General features: G+C 45.0%; 1 protein-coding gene across 1 annotated transcript in view; it reads right to left on the reverse strand.

The window, feature by feature from the left end:
- The window catches only part of LOC122544732 (integrin alpha-10-like), a 143,030-nt gene that overhangs the window by 22,926 nt on the left and 100,954 nt on the right, over window positions 1-19,150 (reverse strand). Inside the window, exons 12-17 of the mRNA XM_087985099.1 lie at window positions 16,611-16,721; window positions 16,427-16,512; window positions 7,980-8,121; window positions 4,310-4,402; window positions 3,535-3,611; window positions 1,715-1,804 (exon numbers count right to left, since the gene is read on the reverse strand). Coding sequence (XP_087841225.1) covers window positions 1,715-1,804; window positions 3,535-3,611; window positions 4,310-4,402; window positions 7,980-8,121; window positions 16,427-16,512; window positions 16,611-16,721 — 599 coding nt within the window. The remainder of the gene's footprint in view (window positions 1-1,714; window positions 1,805-3,534; window positions 3,612-4,309; window positions 4,403-7,979; window positions 8,122-16,426; window positions 16,513-16,610; window positions 16,722-19,150) is intronic.

Genomic DNA, 19,150 nt, shown 5'->3' on the forward strand with positions numbered 1-19,150 from the left:
AGGATGGAAACAGACCCTTCGGTCCAACCCGTCCATGCCGACCAGATATCCCAACCCAATCTAGTCCCACCTGCCAGCACCCGGCCCAGATCTCTCCAAACCCTTACTATTCATATACCCATCCAAATGCCTCTTAAATGTTGCAATTGTACCAACCTCCACCACTTCCTCTGGCAGCTCATTCCATACACGTACTACCCTCTGCGTGAAAAAGTTGTCCCTTAGGTTTCTTTTATATCTTTCCCCTCTCACCCTAAACCTATGCCCTCTAGTTCTGGACTTCCCGACCCCAGGGAAAAGACTTTGTCTATTTATCCTATCCATGCCCCTCAAAATTTTGTAAACCTCTATAAGGTCACCCCTCAGCCTCCGATGCTCCAGGGAAAACAGCCCCAGCCTGTTCAGCCTCTCCCTGTAGCTCAGATCCTCCAACCTTGGCAACATCCTTGTAAATCTTTTCTGAACCGTTTCAAGTTTCACAACATCTTTCCGATAGGAAGGAGACCAGGACTGCACGCAATATTCCAAACGTGGCCTAAACAATGCCCTGTACAGCCGCAACATGACCTCCCAACTCCTGTACTCAATACTCTGACCAATAAAGGAAAGCATTCCAAACGCCTTCTTCACTATCCTATCCACCTACGACTCCACTTTCAAGGAGCTATAAACATGCACTCCAAGGTCTCTTTGTTCAGCAACACTCCCTAGGACCTTACCATTAAGTGTATAAGTCCTGCTAAGATTTGCTTTCCCAAAATGCAGCACCTCGCATTTATCTGAATTAAACTCCATCTGCCACTTCTCAGCCCATTGGCCCATCTGGTCCAGATCCTGTTGTAATCTGAGGTAACCCTCTTCGCTGTCCACTACACCTCCAATTTTGGTGTCATCTGCAAACTTACTAACTGTACCTCTTATGCTCGCATCCAAATCATTTATGTAAATGACAAAAAGTAGAGGGCCCAGCACCGATCCTTGTGGCACTCCACTGGTCACAGGCCTCCAGTCTGAAAATCAACCCTCCACCACCACCCCCTGTCTTCTACCTTTGAGCCAGTTCTGTATCCAAATGGCTAGTTCTCCCTGTGTTCCAGGTTAAAGAGCACGGTGAAAAGGGGTTCCTGCAGATGCTGAAGAATTGAACTAAGAACAGAAAAGATTCACCGAACTGTTCTGACGGTGACCCTTAGGGACGGTTGTGCTGGAAGGTCATGGATGTTGAGAATCTATATTTCTCTCCACAGAGGCTGCCTCACCTGCTGTGGGTTTCCAGTATTCTCTCAGATTACAGAGGACTGACCCCCATCCAGTGTCATCAAAATACTGCGGCAGTGAGATTCCTAGAAACATGGAAAACCCTCAGCAGCTTCGGCTGTCAGGGGAATGGGTTTCAGCTATTGGAAGCTTTCTTCAGGAGTTACTGCACTTACAAAGGGACCGACTGACGAGGAAGGACATGTTCAAACATGGGGGAAGGAACTGAACAGCCTAGAAAGTGAGTCACCAAAGCTGGACTCATTAAATCCATACACACTAGAAGGACGCATGAGATCAGCAAACATCTGAGACAGAAGAGGCCCCTCCAAGTTTCTGGTATTGAGGTCCTACCTGCTATCAACTTATTGGCTTCTTTCGTTATAGATTGTCAGGAAGGGTTTAACTCACGATGGTAACAGGATGAGGAAATGGCAATCTGAGTGCCAGCTCCTACCTGGTGAGGAGGAGATCTGCTTCATACTGGACAGCTGCCCACAGGTACACGGTGTTATCATCAAGCGTCTCATTCAGCTCTGTACTGTCACTGCAAAGTGGAAACATTTTCGTTAACACTGGAGTGAGTCCCTCAAGCCCCAGAAATACAGAGCCAGACCCGGGGGTCAAACCTAATGTATTTACTCTCCTCAGACCTACAACGCCCCTCAAAGCCAGCGCTTTGGAGTGACTGAGGGACTTAAAAACACAGAAGGCAATGAGGAAGGTTTCAGTGAGGAAGGTTTCCATGAGGAAGGTTTCAATGAGGAAGGTTTCCATGAGGAAGGTTTCAGTGAGGAAGGGTTCAGTGAGGAAGGGTTCAGTGAGGAAGGGTTCAGTGAGGAAGGGTTCAGTGAGGAAGGTTTCAATGAGGAAGGTTTCAGTGAGGAAGGTTTCCATGAGGAAGGTTTCCATGCAGTCAGAGTGAGAGAGAGAGTCAGAGAGAGAGAGAGAGACAGTCAAAGAGAGAGAGAGACAGAGAGAGAGAGAGAAAGTCAGAGAGAGAGAGAGAGAGACACAGTCAGAGAAGGAGAGAGAGAGAGAGAGAGAAAGAAAGAGAGAGAGAGAGAGAATCCGACAGAGAGAGAGAGACAGACAAAGACAGAGAGAGAGAGAGAGAGAGAAAGAGAGAGAGAATCAGAGAGCGAGAATCCGAGAGAGAGAGAGAGAGCCTCCAGAACTCACTCCAGGGCACTAAGAAGAGAATGAGACAAAGAAATTAACAGCGTCAATAAGCCCTCCCTCAGCGACTGAGAAACCAGTATGCAATCCTTGGTCACAAGGGTGAGCCATGATTCAGTACGTTAGCTACAACAAAAGCTAACATTTATATAGCAACCTTCCTACAGAAAAGACCTCAATAAGTGCTTCAGGGGAACATGAAATAGATGAAAGCGTTAACACTAAGCCACCTTAGGAGACATTATAAAGAGCTGAAGCAGCTCAATGGGAGATAAAGGGACAAACACAGCGAGTTAGGAAAGCAGTTTAGAGGCTTGACAACATAAGGGTCCGCTACTCGGAGGGTCAGGGAGTGAGGGTCTGACACTCGGAGGGTCAGGGAGTGAGGGTCTAACACTGGAGGGTCAGGGAGTGAGGGTCTGACACTCGGAGGGTCAGGGAGTGAGGGAGAGTGTCAGGCAGTGAGGGAGAGTGTCAGGGAGTCAGGGAGAGTGTCAGGGAGTGAGGGTCTAACACTCGGAGGGTCAGGGAGTGAGGGTCTGACACTCGGAGGGTCAGGGAGTGAGGGAGAGTGTCAGGGAGTGAGGGTCTAACACTTGGAGGGTTAGGGAGTGAGGGAGAGTGTCAGGGAGTGAGGGAGAGTGTCAGGGAGTGAGGGAGAGTGTCAGGGAGTGAGGGAGAGTGTCAGGGAGTCAGGGAGAGTGTCAGGGAGTGAGGGAAAGTGTCAGGGAGTGAGGGAGAGTGTCAGGGAGTGAGGGAGAGTGTCATGGAGAGAGAGTCAGGAGAGAGCACACGGAGAGGCGAGAGAGTAGTGTTTGCTGGGAACAGAAGCACTAGCAGCTGGGATTTGGACCAGCTCGATGTCTTGTCTGTGTCGATGCTGCAGTGCTGATTTGAGATGTGAGAGCATGAGAACCAGGAATCGTCCTATCAGCCCCTTGTGTTTGTGGGATTGTGGCTGATCCAGCCGGGCCTTAAAGACTGTTCGTCCTGAGACCAGTTAAACCTGCCTGTCTACAGCTTGTAACATGCAGAAGGAAGTCTGAAGCTATGACAGACATAATGGAAGAAAGCAATGAAGGTTTCACATCATCTGACCTGCTAACACTGATGTAGAGCTCCACTTCATCCAATAGATGTGAACAATGAAACTCAAACTCCATACGAAAGGAGACCTGCGTGTAAAGGAAAAAGCTGCATTTAACAGGTGTGTAATGAAGCTCCATTCTCTTGAGAACCCAATGAAGCACACATTTCCCATCTCATTGCAGTTTCCAACATGCCCTTATTAATCCTGTTCTCTACTTTCTCTCCTGATCGAGCAGGCTCTGTTCCTCCAATGGAATTCGAGTCCCTGATTTCAGTAAACCTCCTTCCTACATGAGGTTCATGGAGATTACACATTGGCTAGTCAACTGTGAGGGCAGCACTTTATCAAATCTATCCTCAGCCAATTTCACATGAATGCACCTTCCTTCAGGAGTCACTTGGTATTGATCTGGAGTGGGATATTCACCAATTTCCTTTTCTGGATTCAAGGCACAGGTGATCGACTTTGTACCATGCTCAGCTCCAACTGGGGGAGCTCAGACCAGCAGCAGTAGAAAATAGTGGATTTAAGGCACAATTACCTACTGCCTGCAGGGATGTAGAAAATCCACGTGAACCCCATCGTCAATGCCTTGCCAAGATCCACTAGTGACTGAGAGGAGGAGAGAGTCCAGCTCTGAGTTCCTGCTCTGTCACTGTCTCAGAAGCTGTAGGGGAGATCTGAAGGAGTGTCGAGCACCCGATGCCTATTGCAAGGCCCGAAGTTCCTCCATCACCCGCCCTCCTGACAGATGAAGCCTGCAATGTCTCCTGAAGGAAATACCTGCATCAGAGATCTGAAGACCGGGAAACTGACGTTGCAGATCCTGTGGTGTGGCGATAACACCAGACATTCAATCTTATTCTGTGCATCATCCTGGAAAAAAAATAAGCAACACAAGATTAATTTACCACAGGAAACAGGGCCTCTCCTGCTACCCGACCAGCCTTCCCATAGTACAACCCTCACCCCAGTCACCTATCTGTACCACCACCCTACCCTACCCCCTCTGACTGTCCTCTGCCTGGCGTTCCCCACATTTGACTCCCTTTCCCGTTCCCTAACCCCTGAACCTGATACTCCCCTCGTTTCCCTGTCTGACCTCCCCAATCTAACCCTCCCATCTGACTGTCCCCTGCCTGACCCTTCCCCCACTTGACTCCCTTTCCCGTTCGAATCCCTGAACCTGATAGTCCACCCGACCCCGTCTGACCTCCCACTGACTGTCCCCCATTTGAAAGCCCCTCCTCTGTCTGACACTCTTCTCCAGGCCCCCCCAGCTCCCAATCCCCCTCCCACCTAAGTCTGAAGGTAACATTATCCTGCTGTCCAAGTGAAAACAGGAGACCCTCGAGTTGTTGCAGGGACCTGTGCCCTGAAAGCTGAAGGTAAGAGCTACAGTACACCCATAAAGCCCCTGCCCTGCTTTGGCAAGTACTGGTTATAATTTGAGTTGAATTTCCTGAGTTGTTTCACCAGGCTATCTCCTGATGCCTTACCAACTAAAGTTTCAGATGAACAAATTAAAGTTGGAATTTGAATTTAAATTATAGCCCAAAACTTACAAAGTGTCAGGTGGCTGTCAACAAAGGCATTTAGAAGTCACATCTTAGGAGAGGAGACAGATGAAGGGGAACAGGGTGAGGTCGATGATGTGATGATACAGAGTCGCTGAAGATGGAACGGCATCAAGGCTGTCTGCTACCTGGTTCTATCTCAGCTAAAAGGGGTAAAACATCAGGCACTAAGGTACAGTTCGGGTCTGGAGGCCCAGAAGTTGGTGTCAGTGTTCCTGCTGTTAAACCCAACAAAGCTCAGTCTTTCCAAGAGCTGATGATAGGAGTGGATGACAAGACAGGAGTTTTTGTGGAGTCAGTCACATGGGACAAGAGCTGATCTTGGGGAATGAATGAATTGGGGAAAATGGCAGAAGGCTCTTTGAGCTTTCTGGAGTGGAAGGAAACAGGGATTGGTGGAGATTTCTTGATGCCAATGGGAGAGTTGTTGGTGGAACGCAAGTGGGAGGTAGTGGATGAGCAGTGTGAATAGAGTGCTGTGGTCAGGTATATCCAGGCATGGAGAATGAGGAGGAATTGTGTATCTTGGATTTAATGGTGAAGCACTATTTGCGTCACAAACAAAAGTTCACAAACTCTGTGAACTATATAACCAAGGTTCGCAGCTGCATGTGGCTTAATCAGTGTGAAGTGGATTCCCCTTCACTAAAAACTAGCCTTGTATCTTTTTCCAAGGAAGCTTTCCATTTGTTCAAATGTCTTAGAGGTCACAGTGTGCTGCCTGACTTTATGACACAGAACCAGACCTTTCGGCCCACTTGTTCATGCCAACCAAGTTTCCTAAGCTAAAACTAGCCTGCATTTGGCCCATATCCCTTTCCTATCCATGTACCTATCCAAATGCTTTTTAAATGTTGTAATTGTACTAGCCTCCACCACTTCCTCTGGCAACTTATTCCATATGCACACCACCCTCTGCGTGAAAAAGTTGCCCCTTAGGTCCCTTTTAAATTTTGCCCTCTCACCCTAAACCTATGCCCTCTGGTTCTGGACTCCCCCACCCCAGGGAAAAGACCTTGTCTATTTACCCTATCCATGCTCCTCATGATTTTATAAACCTCTGTAAAGTCACCCCTCAGCCTCCTACGCACCAGGGAAAACAGCCCCAGCCTATTCAGTCTTGGTAACATCTTTGTAAATCTATTTTGCTCCCTTTCCAGTTTAATAACTTCCTTCTGTAGTGATTGTAACAAGTCAGCTGGCTGGACCTCATAGAATCTGAGTTCCCTAATTGGGGATGTTAATATAAAAGCAGAGATGTACTACTAAGACTTTATAAAGCTCTGGTTAGGCCCCATTTGGAGTACTGTGTCCAGTTTTGGTCCCCACACCTCAGGAAGGACATACTGGCACTGGAACGTGTCCAGCGGAGATTCACACGGATGATCCCTGGAATGACAGGTCTAACATATGAGGAACGGCTGAGGATACTGGGATTGTATTCGTTGGAGTTTAGAAGATTAAGGGGAGACTTAATAGAGACGTACAAAATAATACATGGCTTGGAAAAGGTGGATGCTAGGAAATTGTTTCAGTTAAACGAGGAGACTAGGACCCGTGGACACAGCCTTAGAATTAGAGGGGGTCATTTCAGAACAGAAATGCGGAGGCATTTCTTCAGCCAGAGAGTGGTGGGCCTGTGGAATTCATTGCCATGGAGTGCAGTGGAAGCCGGGACGCTAAATGTCTTCAAGGCCGAGATTGATAGATTCTTGTTGTCTTGAGGAATTAAGGGCTACGGGGAGAACGCTGGTAAGTGGAGCTGAAATGCGCATCAGCCATGATTGAATGGCGGAGTGGACTTGATGGGCTGAATGGCCTTACTTCCACTCCTATGTCTTATGGTCTTATGGTCTTAACCTGATCCAATCTGAGAGCCCTGCCTGACAGGTATAATCAGGAATGTCAGAGATACTCTGAACAGGCAGCACTAAAGTCAGGGACTGTTCATGTGTAATTACAGACTGTCTTGGTGATGGGAGACCAGCCGTGGAGTTTAGATTAGATTAGATTCCCTACAGTGTGGAAACAGGCCCTTTGACCCAACCAGTCCACACCGACCCTCCAAAGAGTAACCCATCCAGACCCATTTCCCTCTGACTAATACACCTAACACTATGAGCGATTTAATATGGCCAATTCACCTGACCTGCACATCTTTGGACTGTGGGAAGAATTATTTAACTTTCCTTCACAGGGAAAGCACAATTCCAAACATGGCCTTACCAATGTCTTGTACATCCATAACATGATGTACCACAATGACACGTGGTGGCACAGTGGTTAGTACTGCTGCCTCACAGCACCAGAGACCCGGGTTCAATTCCTGCCTCAGGCGACTGACTGTGTGGAGTTTGCACGTTCTCCCCGTGTCTGAGTGGGTTTCCTCCGGGTGCTCCGGTTTCCTCCCACAGTACAAAGATGTGCAGGTCAGGTGAACTGGCCATGCTAAATTGCCCGTAGTGTTAGGTAAGGGGTAAATGTAGGGGTATGGGTGGGTTGTACTTCGGCGGGTCGGTGTGGACTTGTTGGGCCGAAGGGCCTGTTTCCACACTGTAAATAATCTAATCTAATCTAATCTAAAACTCCTGTACTCAATGCTCTGACTGATGAAAGCAAATGTGCCTTCTTCACCCTGTCTACCTGTAATGCTACTTTCTAGGAACTATATACCTGCATCACTAGGTCTCTCTATTCAACAACACTCCCCAGGACCCTACCACTAACTGTGTAAATCCTGCCCTGGTTTGTCTTTCCAAACTGCAACACCTTGCATTTATCTATATTAAACTCCATCAAACTTATTCATAGTTCACAGTGCACATGAAAGGAATCCTCCAAAAGACATGAGAAAGAGGAACTTAAGTTTGTTTTACCTTCACAAGGAGACTGGTGAAGAGCAGGTTTTTGGAAAAGGTGATGTTGAGGCTTGTATTGTAAGCATTTTCTTTCCTGTTTTCCAGCATCACTATTGCTGACACCCTCTGCCGATAGCTTTTTACAATGTAAGGACTTTGTCTGAAATAGTGTATTATAAAAATGAAAAATATACACAAACTCAAGAAATACTAGACAGCCCAATGGGTAAATGCAGCTCAGCAAGAATACAAGCTGGGTGTTTGATTCCTGCTGAGATTGTGATCAGACTTGGTACGGGTCAGTTTGTGGGTGTTAGCATCAATCCTGTTCCCGTTCCTGATCGTTCCCCAGGAAGTTTCTTTGGGATGTAGAGTGTTCTAGACTAGAGGCAGCGATGCTCTGATTGGCCAGCCTGTTCACCAACATTCTCTCTCACAATCAGTCGGCACAGAATGAGGAAACACAATTCAATGTTCTCATTGATCGTGAAGGGAATGAAATACAAAAATAGGGAAGTTATTCCTCAACTATACAGGGCATTGGTAGTGCACACCTGGAGCACTGGGTACAGTATTGACCACTTTATTTGAAGGAAGGGCGCAATTACATTGGAAGCAATTCAGTGAGAGTTCACCAGGCTAATGCTGAGAATGGGGTGGGGAAGATGATTCGTCTTATGAGGAAAGGTTGATCAGGCTAGGCTTGAAGCTGCTGGAGTTTGGTCATGAAAGCAATGACTTGACTGGAACATATAAGATTCTGAAGGGTCTTGACAAGGCAAATGTGGAGAGAATGCCCCTGCTGATGAAAGAATCTAAAACTAGGGATCACTGTTGTAAAATCAGAGTCTCCTATTCAAAACACAGTCTCCTATTTAAACATCACAATCTCCTATTTAAAAATCATAGTCCCCGATTCAAAACTCAGTCTCCTATTTAAAAATCACAGTCCGCTATTTAAAAATCACAGTCAACTATTTAAAAATCAGTCTCCTATTTAAAAATCACAGTCTCCTATTTAAAAATCAGTCTCCTATATAAAAATCACAGTCTCCTAATCAAAAATCAGTCTCCTATATAAAAATCAAAGTCGCCTATTTAAAAAGCACAGTCTCCTATTTAAAAATCACAGTCTCCTATTCAAAAATCAGTCTCCTATATAAAAATCACAGTCTCCTATTTAAAAATCAGTCTCCTATATAAAAATCACAGTCTCCTAATCAAAAATCAGTCTCCTATATAAAAATCAAAGTCGCCTATTTAAAAAGCACAGTCTCCTATTTAAAAATCACAGTCTCCTAATCAAAAATCAGTCTCCTATATAAAAATCAAAGTCGCCTATTTAAAAATCACAGTCTCCTATTTAAAAATCAGTCTCCTATTTAAAAATCACAGTCTCCTAATCAAAAATCAGTCTCCTATATAAAAATCAAAGTCGCCTATTTAAAAATCACAGTCTCCTATTTAAAAATCAGTCTCCTATTTAAAAATCACAGTCTCCTATTCAAAAATCAGTCTCCTATATAAAAATCAAAGTCGCCTATTTAAAAAGCACAGTCTCCTATTTAAAAATCACAGTCTCCTATTCAAAATCACAGTCAACTATTTAAAAATCACAGTCACCTATTTAAAAATCACAGTCTCCTATTCAAAATCACAGTCAACTATTTAAAAATCACAGTCTCCTATTCAAAATCACAGTCACCTATTTAAAAATCACAGTCTCCTATTCAAAAATCACAGTCTCCTATTCAAAATCACAGTCAACTATTTAAAAATCACAGTCACCTATTTAAAAATCACAGTCTCCTATTCAAAATCACAGTCAACTATTTAAAAATCAGTCTCCTATTCAAAATCACAGTCACCTATTTAAAAATCACAGTCTCCTATTCAAAAATCAGTCTCCTATATAAAAATCAAAGTCGCCTATTTAAAAATCACAGTCAACTATTTAAAAATCACAGTCTCCTATTCAAAATCAAAGTCAACTATTTAAAAATCTCAGTCTCCTATTCAAAAATCACAGTCTCCTATTCAAAATCACAGTCAACTATTTAAAAATCAGTCTCCTATTTAAACATCAGTCACCTATTTAAAAATCAGTCTCCTATTTAAAAATCACAGTCACCTATTTAAAAATCACAGTCTCCTATTCAAAAATCACAGTCAACTATTTGAAAATCACAGTCAACTATTTGAAAATCAGTCTCCTTTTTAAAAATCAGTCTCCTATTTAAAAATCACAGTCACCTATTTAAAAATCACAGTCTCCTATTCAAAATCACAGTCAACTATTTAAAAATCACAGTCTCCTATTCAAACTCACAGTCCACTATTTAAAAATCACAGTCTCCTTTTCAAAAATCAGTCTCCTATATAAAAATCACAGTCCACTATTTAAAAATCACAGTCTCCTTTTCAAAAATCAGTCTCCTATATAAAAATCAAAGTCGCCTATTTAAAAATCACAGTCTCCTATTCAAAGTCACAGTCAACTATTTAAAAATCACAGTCTCCTATTCAAAATCACAGTCCACTATTTAAAAATCACAGTCAACTATTTGAAAATCAGTCTCCTTTTTAAAAATCAGTCTCCTATTTAAAAATCACAGTCACCTATTTAAAAATCACAGTCTCCTATTCAAAATCACAGTCAACTATTTAAAAATCACAGTCTCCTATTCAAACTCACAGTCCACTATTTAAAAATCACAGTCTCCTTTTCAAAAATCAGTCTCCTATATAAAAATCACAGTCCACTATTTAAAAATCACAGTCTCCTTTTCAAAAATCAGTCTCCTATATAAAAATCAAAGTCGCCTATTTAAAAATCACAGTCTCCTATTCAAAATCACAGTCAACTATTTAAAAATCACAGTCTCCTATTCAAAATCACAGTCCACTATTTAAAAATCACAGTCTCCTATTCAAAAATCAGTCTCCTATATAAAAATCAAAGTCGCCTATTTAAAAATCACAGTCAACTATTTAAAAATCACAGTCTCCTATTCAAAATCAAAGTCAACTATTTAAAAATCTCAGTCTCCTATTCAAAAATCACAGTCTCCTATTCAAAATCACAGTCAACTATTTAAAAATCAGTCTCCTATTTAAACATCAGTCACCTATTTAAAAATCAGTCTCCTATTTAAAAATCACAGTCACCTATTTAAAAATCACAGTCTCCTATTCAAAAATCACAGTCAACTATTTGAAAATCACAGTCAACTATTTGAAAATCAGTCTCCTTTTTAAAAATCAGTCTCCTATTTAAAAATCACAGTCACCTATTTAAAAATCACAGTCTCCTATTCAAAATCACAGTCAACTATTTAAAAATCACAGTCTCCTATTCAAACTCACAGTCCACTATTTAAAAATCACAGTCTCCTTTTCAAAAATCAGTCTCCTATATAAAAATCACAGTCCACTATTTAAAAATCACAGTCTCCTTTTCAAAAATCAGTCTCCTATATAAAAATCAAAGTCGCCTATTTAAAAATCACAGTCTCCTATTCAAAGTCACAGTCAACTATTTAAAAATCACAGTCTCCTATTCAAAATCACAGTCCACTATTTAAAAATCACAGTCAACTATTTGAAAATCAGTCTCCTTTTTAAAAATCAGTCTCCTATTTAAAAATCACAGTCACCTATTTAAAAATCACAGTCTCCTATTCAAAATCACAGTCAACTATTTAAAAATCACAGTCTCCTATTCAAACTCACAGTCCACTATTTAAAAATCACAGTCTCCTTTTCAAAAATCAGTCTCCTATATAAAAATCACAGTCCACTATTTAAAAATCACAGTCTCCTTTTCAAAAATCAGTCTCCTATATAAAAATCAAAGTCGCCTATTTAAAAATCACAGTCTCCTATTCAAAATCACAGTCAACTATTTAAAAATCACAGTCTCCTATTCAAAATCACAGTCCACTATTTAAAAATCACAGTCTCCTATTCAAAAATCAGTCTCCTATATAAAAATCAAAGTCGCCTATTTAAAAATCACAGTCTCCTATTCAAAATCACAGTCTCCTATTCAAAAATCACAGTCTCCTATTCAAAAATCACAGTCACCTATTTGAAAATCAGTCTCCTATTTAAAAATCAGTCACCTATTTAAAAATCACAGTCTCCTATTCAAAAATCACAGTCAACTATTTAAAAATCAGTCTCCTATTTAAAAATCACAGTCACCTATTCAAAAATCAGTGACCTATTCAAAAATCACAGTCTCCTATTCAAAAATCACAGGAATTTCATTCCACACACAAACCACCCCTTATGTAAAAAAAGTTGCCCCATGTCCTTTTTAAATCTTACCCCCTCACTTTAAAAATATGTGCCCTAGTCTTGAACTCCCCTACACTAGTGAAAAGCTGGAAATGTGTTGCTGGAAAAGCGCAGCAGGTCAGGCAGCATCCAGGGAACAGGAGAATCGACGTTTCGGGCATAAGCCCTTCTTCAGGAAAGAAGGGCTTATGCCCGAAACGTCGATTCTCCTGTTCCCTGGATGCTGCCTGACCTGCTGCGCTTTTCCAGCAACACATTTCCAGCTCTGATCTCCAGCATCTGCAGATCTCACTTTCTCCTACACTAGTGAAAAGACAACTGCCATTCATATGACATATACCCCTCATGATTATATAAACCTCCTACACTACAGTGGAAACAGTCCCTGTCCATCCAGCATCTCCTTATACACAAACCCCCCACTCCCACCAACACCCTGGTAATCTCTTCTGATCCCTCTGTAGCTTGATAATATCCTTCCTGTAATATGGAGACTAGTACTGGACACAGTATTCCAGAAGAGGCCCCACCAAAATCCTCACCAATAGCCTCAACATGGCGTCCCAACTCCTATACTCAAAGGGTCTTTGGAACTTTCTCCCTGAAAAGAGGGTGGAAGCAGAGTCTTTGAATATTTTAAAGGCAGTGGTAGACAGATTCTTGTTAGGCAAGGTGATGAAAGGCTTTCAGAGCTAAGTGGGAATGGGGATTTGAGGTTTCAATCAGATCAGACATGATGGTTTGGGATGGCGGGACAGGCTTGAGGGGCTGAATGACCTTCTGCTGCTCCTTGTTTGCCTGTTAGCTATTCAGGTGGCTCATTGGTAGATAGGAATTAGGGAGACAGCAAGGTAAAAACAATGACTGCAGATGCTGGAAACCAGATTCTGGATCAGTGGTGCTGGAAGAGCACAGCAATTCAGGCAGCATCCGAGGACAGGCAAAATCGACGTTTCGGGCAAAAGCGGAAAAGGAGCTAGGCAGGTCGGACAAGTCCGGACAGGTCGAGTTACTGGAGGTTAGAAACTAGGATGAGGTGGGGGAAGGGGAAATGAGGAAACTGTTGAAATCCACATTGATGCCTTGGGGTTGAAGTGTTCCGAGGCGGAAGATGAGGCGTTCTTCCTCCAGGCGTCTGGTGGTGAGGGAGCAGCGGTGGAGGAGGCCCAGGACCTCCATATCCTCGGCAGAGTGGGAGGGGGAGTTGAAATGTTGAGCCACGGGGCGGTTTGGTTGATTGATGCGGGTGTCTCTGAGATGAGACACCCGCATTCCCAATTCCTCCGCCTCCGCCGTATCTGCTCCCAGGAGGAGCGATTCCACCATAGAACACACCAGATGGCCTCCTTCTTTAGAGACCGCAATTTCCCTTCCCACGTGGTTAAAGATGCCCTCCAACGCATCTCATCCACATCCCGCACCTCCGCCCTCAGACCCAACCCCTCCAACCGCAACAAGGACAGAACGCCCCTGGTGCTCACCTTCCACCCTACCAACCTTCGCATAAACCAAATCATCCGCCGACATTTCCGCCACCTCCAAACAGACCCCACCACCAGGGATATATTTCCCTCCCCACCCCTCTCCGCCTTCCGCAAAGACCGTTCCCTCCGTGACTACCTGGTCAGGTCCACGCCCCCCTACGACCCACCCTCCCATCCTGGCACTTTCCCCTGCCACCGCAGGAACTGTAAAACCTGTGCCCACACCTCCTCCCTCACCTCCATCCAAGGCCCTAAAGGAGCCTTCCACATCCATCAAAGTTTTACCTGCACATCCACTAATATCATCTATTGTATCCGTTGCTCCCGATGCGGTCTCCTCTACATTGGGGAGACTGGACGCCTCCTAGCAGAGCGCTTTAGGGAACATCTCAGAGACACCCGCATCAATCAACCAAATCGCCCAGTGGCTCAACATTACAACTCCCCCTCCCACTCTGCCGAGGATATGGAGGTGCTGGGCCTCCTCCACCGCCGCTCCCTCACCACCAGACGCCTGGAGGAAGAACGCCTCATCTTCCGCCTCGGAACACTTCAACCCCAAGGCATCAATGTGGATTTCAACAGCTTCCTCATTTCCCCTTCCCCCACCTCATCCTAGTTTCTAACCTCCAGTAACTCGACCTGTCCGGACTTGTCCGACCTGCCCAGCTCCTTTTCCACCTATCCACTCCACCCTCTCTTCCCTGACCTATCACCTTCATCTCCTTCCCCACCTAACTATTGTACTCTATGCTACTCTCTCCCCACCCCCACCCTCCTCTAGCTTATCTCTCCATGCTTCAGGCTCTCTGCCTTTATTCCTGATGAAGGGCTTTTGCCCGAAACGTCGATTTTGCCTGTCCTCGGATGCTGCCTGAATTGCTGTGCTCTTCCAGCACCACTAATCCAGAATTAGGGAGACAGCATCAGGAGAGGAATTAGGGAGACAGCAGCTGTACTCCTTACTGCTTTTTAAACATTCACTCATGGGACCTGGGGGGTCACTGACCCAGCATTAAATATACCTCCCTAGTGGCCATTGAGAAGGTGATAATGAGCTGCAGTTTACACAGTGGAGGTAGATCCATAATGCCATAAGGGACACAGTTCCAGGATTGTGACTCAGCAACAGTGTAGGAATGGTGATATATTTTCAAGTGATTATCATGAGTGGCTCAGAGGGAAACATAACAGTTATTACAGAGCCTAATGATTTTTCGGAGCGCCACTCCTTCATCAGGTGGTTGTGGAGGACACAATTGTAAGACACAGAATTTATGGCAAAAGTTTACAGTGTGATGTAACTGAAATTATACATTGAAAAATACCTTGATTATTTGTTGAGTCTTTCATCTGTTCGAATACCATGATAGTTTCACTTCTTTCATGTGTAAATCACAAAACTTTCTTTAAAAGTTGCATTCTCAGGTTAACTGTAACAATTGGTGTTAGCCAGATAATGTTGAAGGTGTTAGCCCCCTGTGTTCCCTGTCTGTGCCATAATGTTTAGACTGATTCTAATCTAAAAAGTGAGTTAACAGAGTCTTACAGGGATTCATGCAGCTTTTGAGCAAAGTACAATGCAACTCTACAAGTACAAGTTCACCCCATAAACGTATATGTATATGTGCGCATGTGGGTTTGTGTGTGTGTCTGTCTGTCGGGGGGGGGGGGGGGGGGGTGTTATGAGTGTGAGAAAGAGTGTATACATGTGTGTATATCAGAGTACAGTTGTAGAGTGTCTAAGTCTGTGAGGGGTTGCATGTGTGAGTGTGGGAGTGTGTGTCTGTAGGGGTGTGTGTGAGTGTCTGTGTAAATGTGTGTCTGTGTGTATGTGTGCATAGGAGTGCCTGTGTGTGTATAGTGCAATACTGGTCACCTGTAGTGTGACATGAACTCAAGGTCCCAGTTGAGGCCCTCCCTATGGGTACGGAACGACGCTCCAAAAGCCAGTGCTTCCATTTAAACCTGTTGGACTATTTGGCCGCATTTAGAATATTGTGTACAGTTCTGGTCGCCACATTACCAAAAGTATGTGGACGCTTTGGAGAGGGTGCAGAGAAGGTTTACGAGGATGTTGCCTGGTATGGAAGGTGTTAGCTATGAAGAGAGTTTTGAGTAGGTTACGTTTATTTTCACTAGAAAAGAGGAGGTTGAGGGGGGACCTGATTGAGGTTTACAAAGTCATGAAGGGTATGGACAGGGTGGATAGAGACAAGCTTTTTCCCAGGGTGAAGGATTCAATAACGAGAGGTCACGCTTTCAAGGTGAGAGGTGGAAAGTTTAAGGGGGATACACGCGGCTAGTACTTCACACACCGGGTGGTGGGCGTTTGGAACCCGTTGCCAGCAGAAGTGGTAGAGGCAGGCACCGTAGATTCATTTAAGATGCATCTGGATAAATACATGAGTAGGTGGGGAGCAGAGGGATACAGATGTTTAGGAATTGACCGACAGGTTTAGACAGTACATTTGGATCAGCTCAGGCTTGGAGGGCCGAAGGGCGTGTTCCTGGGCTGTAAAATTTCTTTGTTCTTCTTTGTTCTTATAACCTGGTATTGTGTGATTTTTAACTTTGTACACCCCAGTCCAACACCGACATCTCGAAATAATGATTTTTAACCTCATGATTCCAGCGCCAACAACTGACAATAAACGTTGGCAATAAATATTTTCTTGCCTAGATCCTGAAATATCCAAGTGTGCCTGCAACGCAAGGTCCGTCAAACATTCATCATCGTCCCCACAGTCTTTAAAGAAGGGAATCTGAAAGTGTGAAATTGAAAACAGGGATATTTCAGCAAACTTCAGGACAAAGCTTTGTGCCTGTCGATCTGAGCGATACAAGTCCAACAGAGACTTACCCAGTTTTTAACTGTAGTTACACAACCGTCATCCAGAATTGGCCCCTCAGGCTGTTCAGCCAAACTAAACTGTAGTGTGAACCCAATAGGCCGAATGTAGTCAGCTGTATCCTGTGTCAGAGATAGCAAATGTTATAGAGTCATAGAGATGTACAGCACGGAAACAGACCCTTCAGCCCAACTCGTCCCTGCCGACCAGATATCCCAACCTAATCTAGGCCCACCTGCTAGCACCCAGCACATATCCCTTTAAATTGTATACCCATCCAGATGCTTTTTAAACGTTATAATTGTACCAGCTTCCACCACTTCCTCTGGCAGCTCATTCCATACACACACCACCCTCTGTGTGAAACAGTTGCCCCTTAGGTCTCTTTTAAATGTTTCCCATCTCATCTTAAATCTATGCTCTCTACATTTGAATTCCCACACCCCAGGGGAAAAACCTTGTCTTCTGTTGTTAGATTAAAAGCCACAAAGTGCCAGAGTCGACACATCAAACTAAGCGTCTGCATTTTACTGCAGATCACACCACAGATTTTACACATCGGCATTGTGGCATAATGTGTCACAGAAACACTCCGAATACTCATCAAAGTCAGGGATGTCAATACATCAGGCAGTCATTCCCACTAACAAACACACCCAGATCAGACACCCAGCAACAAATACACCCAGATCAGACACCCAGTAACACACACACCCAGATCAGACACCCAGCAACACACACACACCCAGATCAGACACCCAGCAACACACAAACCCAGATCAGATACCCAGCAACACACAAACCCAGATCAGACACCCAGCAACACACACACACCCAGATCAGACAGCCAGCAACACACACACCCAGATCAGACACCCAGCAACACACAAACCGAGATCAGATACCCAGCAACACACACACCCAGATCAGACACACAGCAACACACACACACCCAGATCAGACACCCAGCAACACACAAACCGAGATCAGATACCCAGCAACACACACACCCAGATCAGACACCCAGCAACACACACACCCAGATCAGACACCCAGCAACACACACACACACACCCAGATCAGACACCCAGTAACACACACACCCAGATCAGACACCCAGCAACACACACACCCAGCAACACACACACCCAGCAACACACACACACACACCCAGATCAGACAGCCAGCAACACACACACCCAGATCAGACACCCAGCAACACACAAACCGAGATCAGATACCCAGGAACACACACACCCAGATCAGAAACCCAGCAACACACAAACCCAGATCAGACACCCAGCAACACACACACACCCAGATCAGACACCCAGCAACAAACACACCCAGATCAGACACCCAGCAACACACACACACCCAGATCAGACACCCAGCAACAAACACACCCAGATCAGACACCCAGCAACACACACACACCCAGATCAGACACCCAGCAACAAACACACCCAGATCAGACACCCAGCAACAAACACACCCAGATCAGACACCCAGCAACACACACACCCAGATCAGACACCCAGCAACACACAAACCCAGATCAGACACCCAGCAACACACACACACCCAGATCAGACACCCAGCAACACACACACCCAGATCAGACACCCAGCAACAAACACACCCAGATCAGACACCCAGCAACACACAAACCCAGATCAGACACCCAGCAACACACACACACCCAGATCAGAAACCCAGCAACAAACACACCCAGATCAGACACCCAGCAACGCACACATACCCAGATCAGACACCCAGCAACACACACACCCAGATCAGACACCCAGCAACACACAAACCCAGATCAGACACCCAGGAACACACACACCCAGATCAGACACCCAGCAACACACACACCCAGATCAGACACCCAGCAACATACACACCCAGATCAGAAACCCAGCAACACACACACCCAGATCAGACACCCAGCAACACACACACCCAGATCAGACACCCAGCAACACACACACACCCAGATCAGACACCCAGCAACAAACACACACCCAGATCAGACACCCAGCAACACACACACCCAGATCAGACACCCAGCAACACACACAAACCCAGATCAGACACCCAGCAACACACACACCCAGATCAGACACCCAGCAACACACACACCCAGATCAGACACCCAGCAACGTACACATACCCAGATCAGACACCCAGCAACACACACACCCAGATCAGGCACCCAGCAACAAACACACCCAGATCAGACACCCAGCAACACACACACACCCAGATCAGACACCCAGCAACACACACACCCAGATCAGACACCCAGCAACACACACACACCCAGATCAGACACCCAGCAACAAACACACCCAGATCAGACACCCAGCAACACACAAACCCAGATCAGACACCCAGCAACACACACACCCAGATCAGACACCCAGCAATACACACACCCAGATCAGACACCCAGCAACACACACACCCAGATCAGACACCCAGCAACACACACAAACCCAGATCAGACACCCAGCAACACACACACCCAGATCAGACACCCAGCAAC

This window comes from Chiloscyllium plagiosum, unplaced genomic scaffold (genome assembly GCF_037043375.1).
Source record: "Chiloscyllium plagiosum isolate Xiang-an unplaced genomic scaffold, Cpla_swu_hap1 HiC_scaffold_50, whole genome shotgun sequence".
NCBI lineage: Eukaryota > Metazoa > Chordata > Chondrichthyes > Orectolobiformes > Hemiscylliidae > Chiloscyllium > Chiloscyllium plagiosum.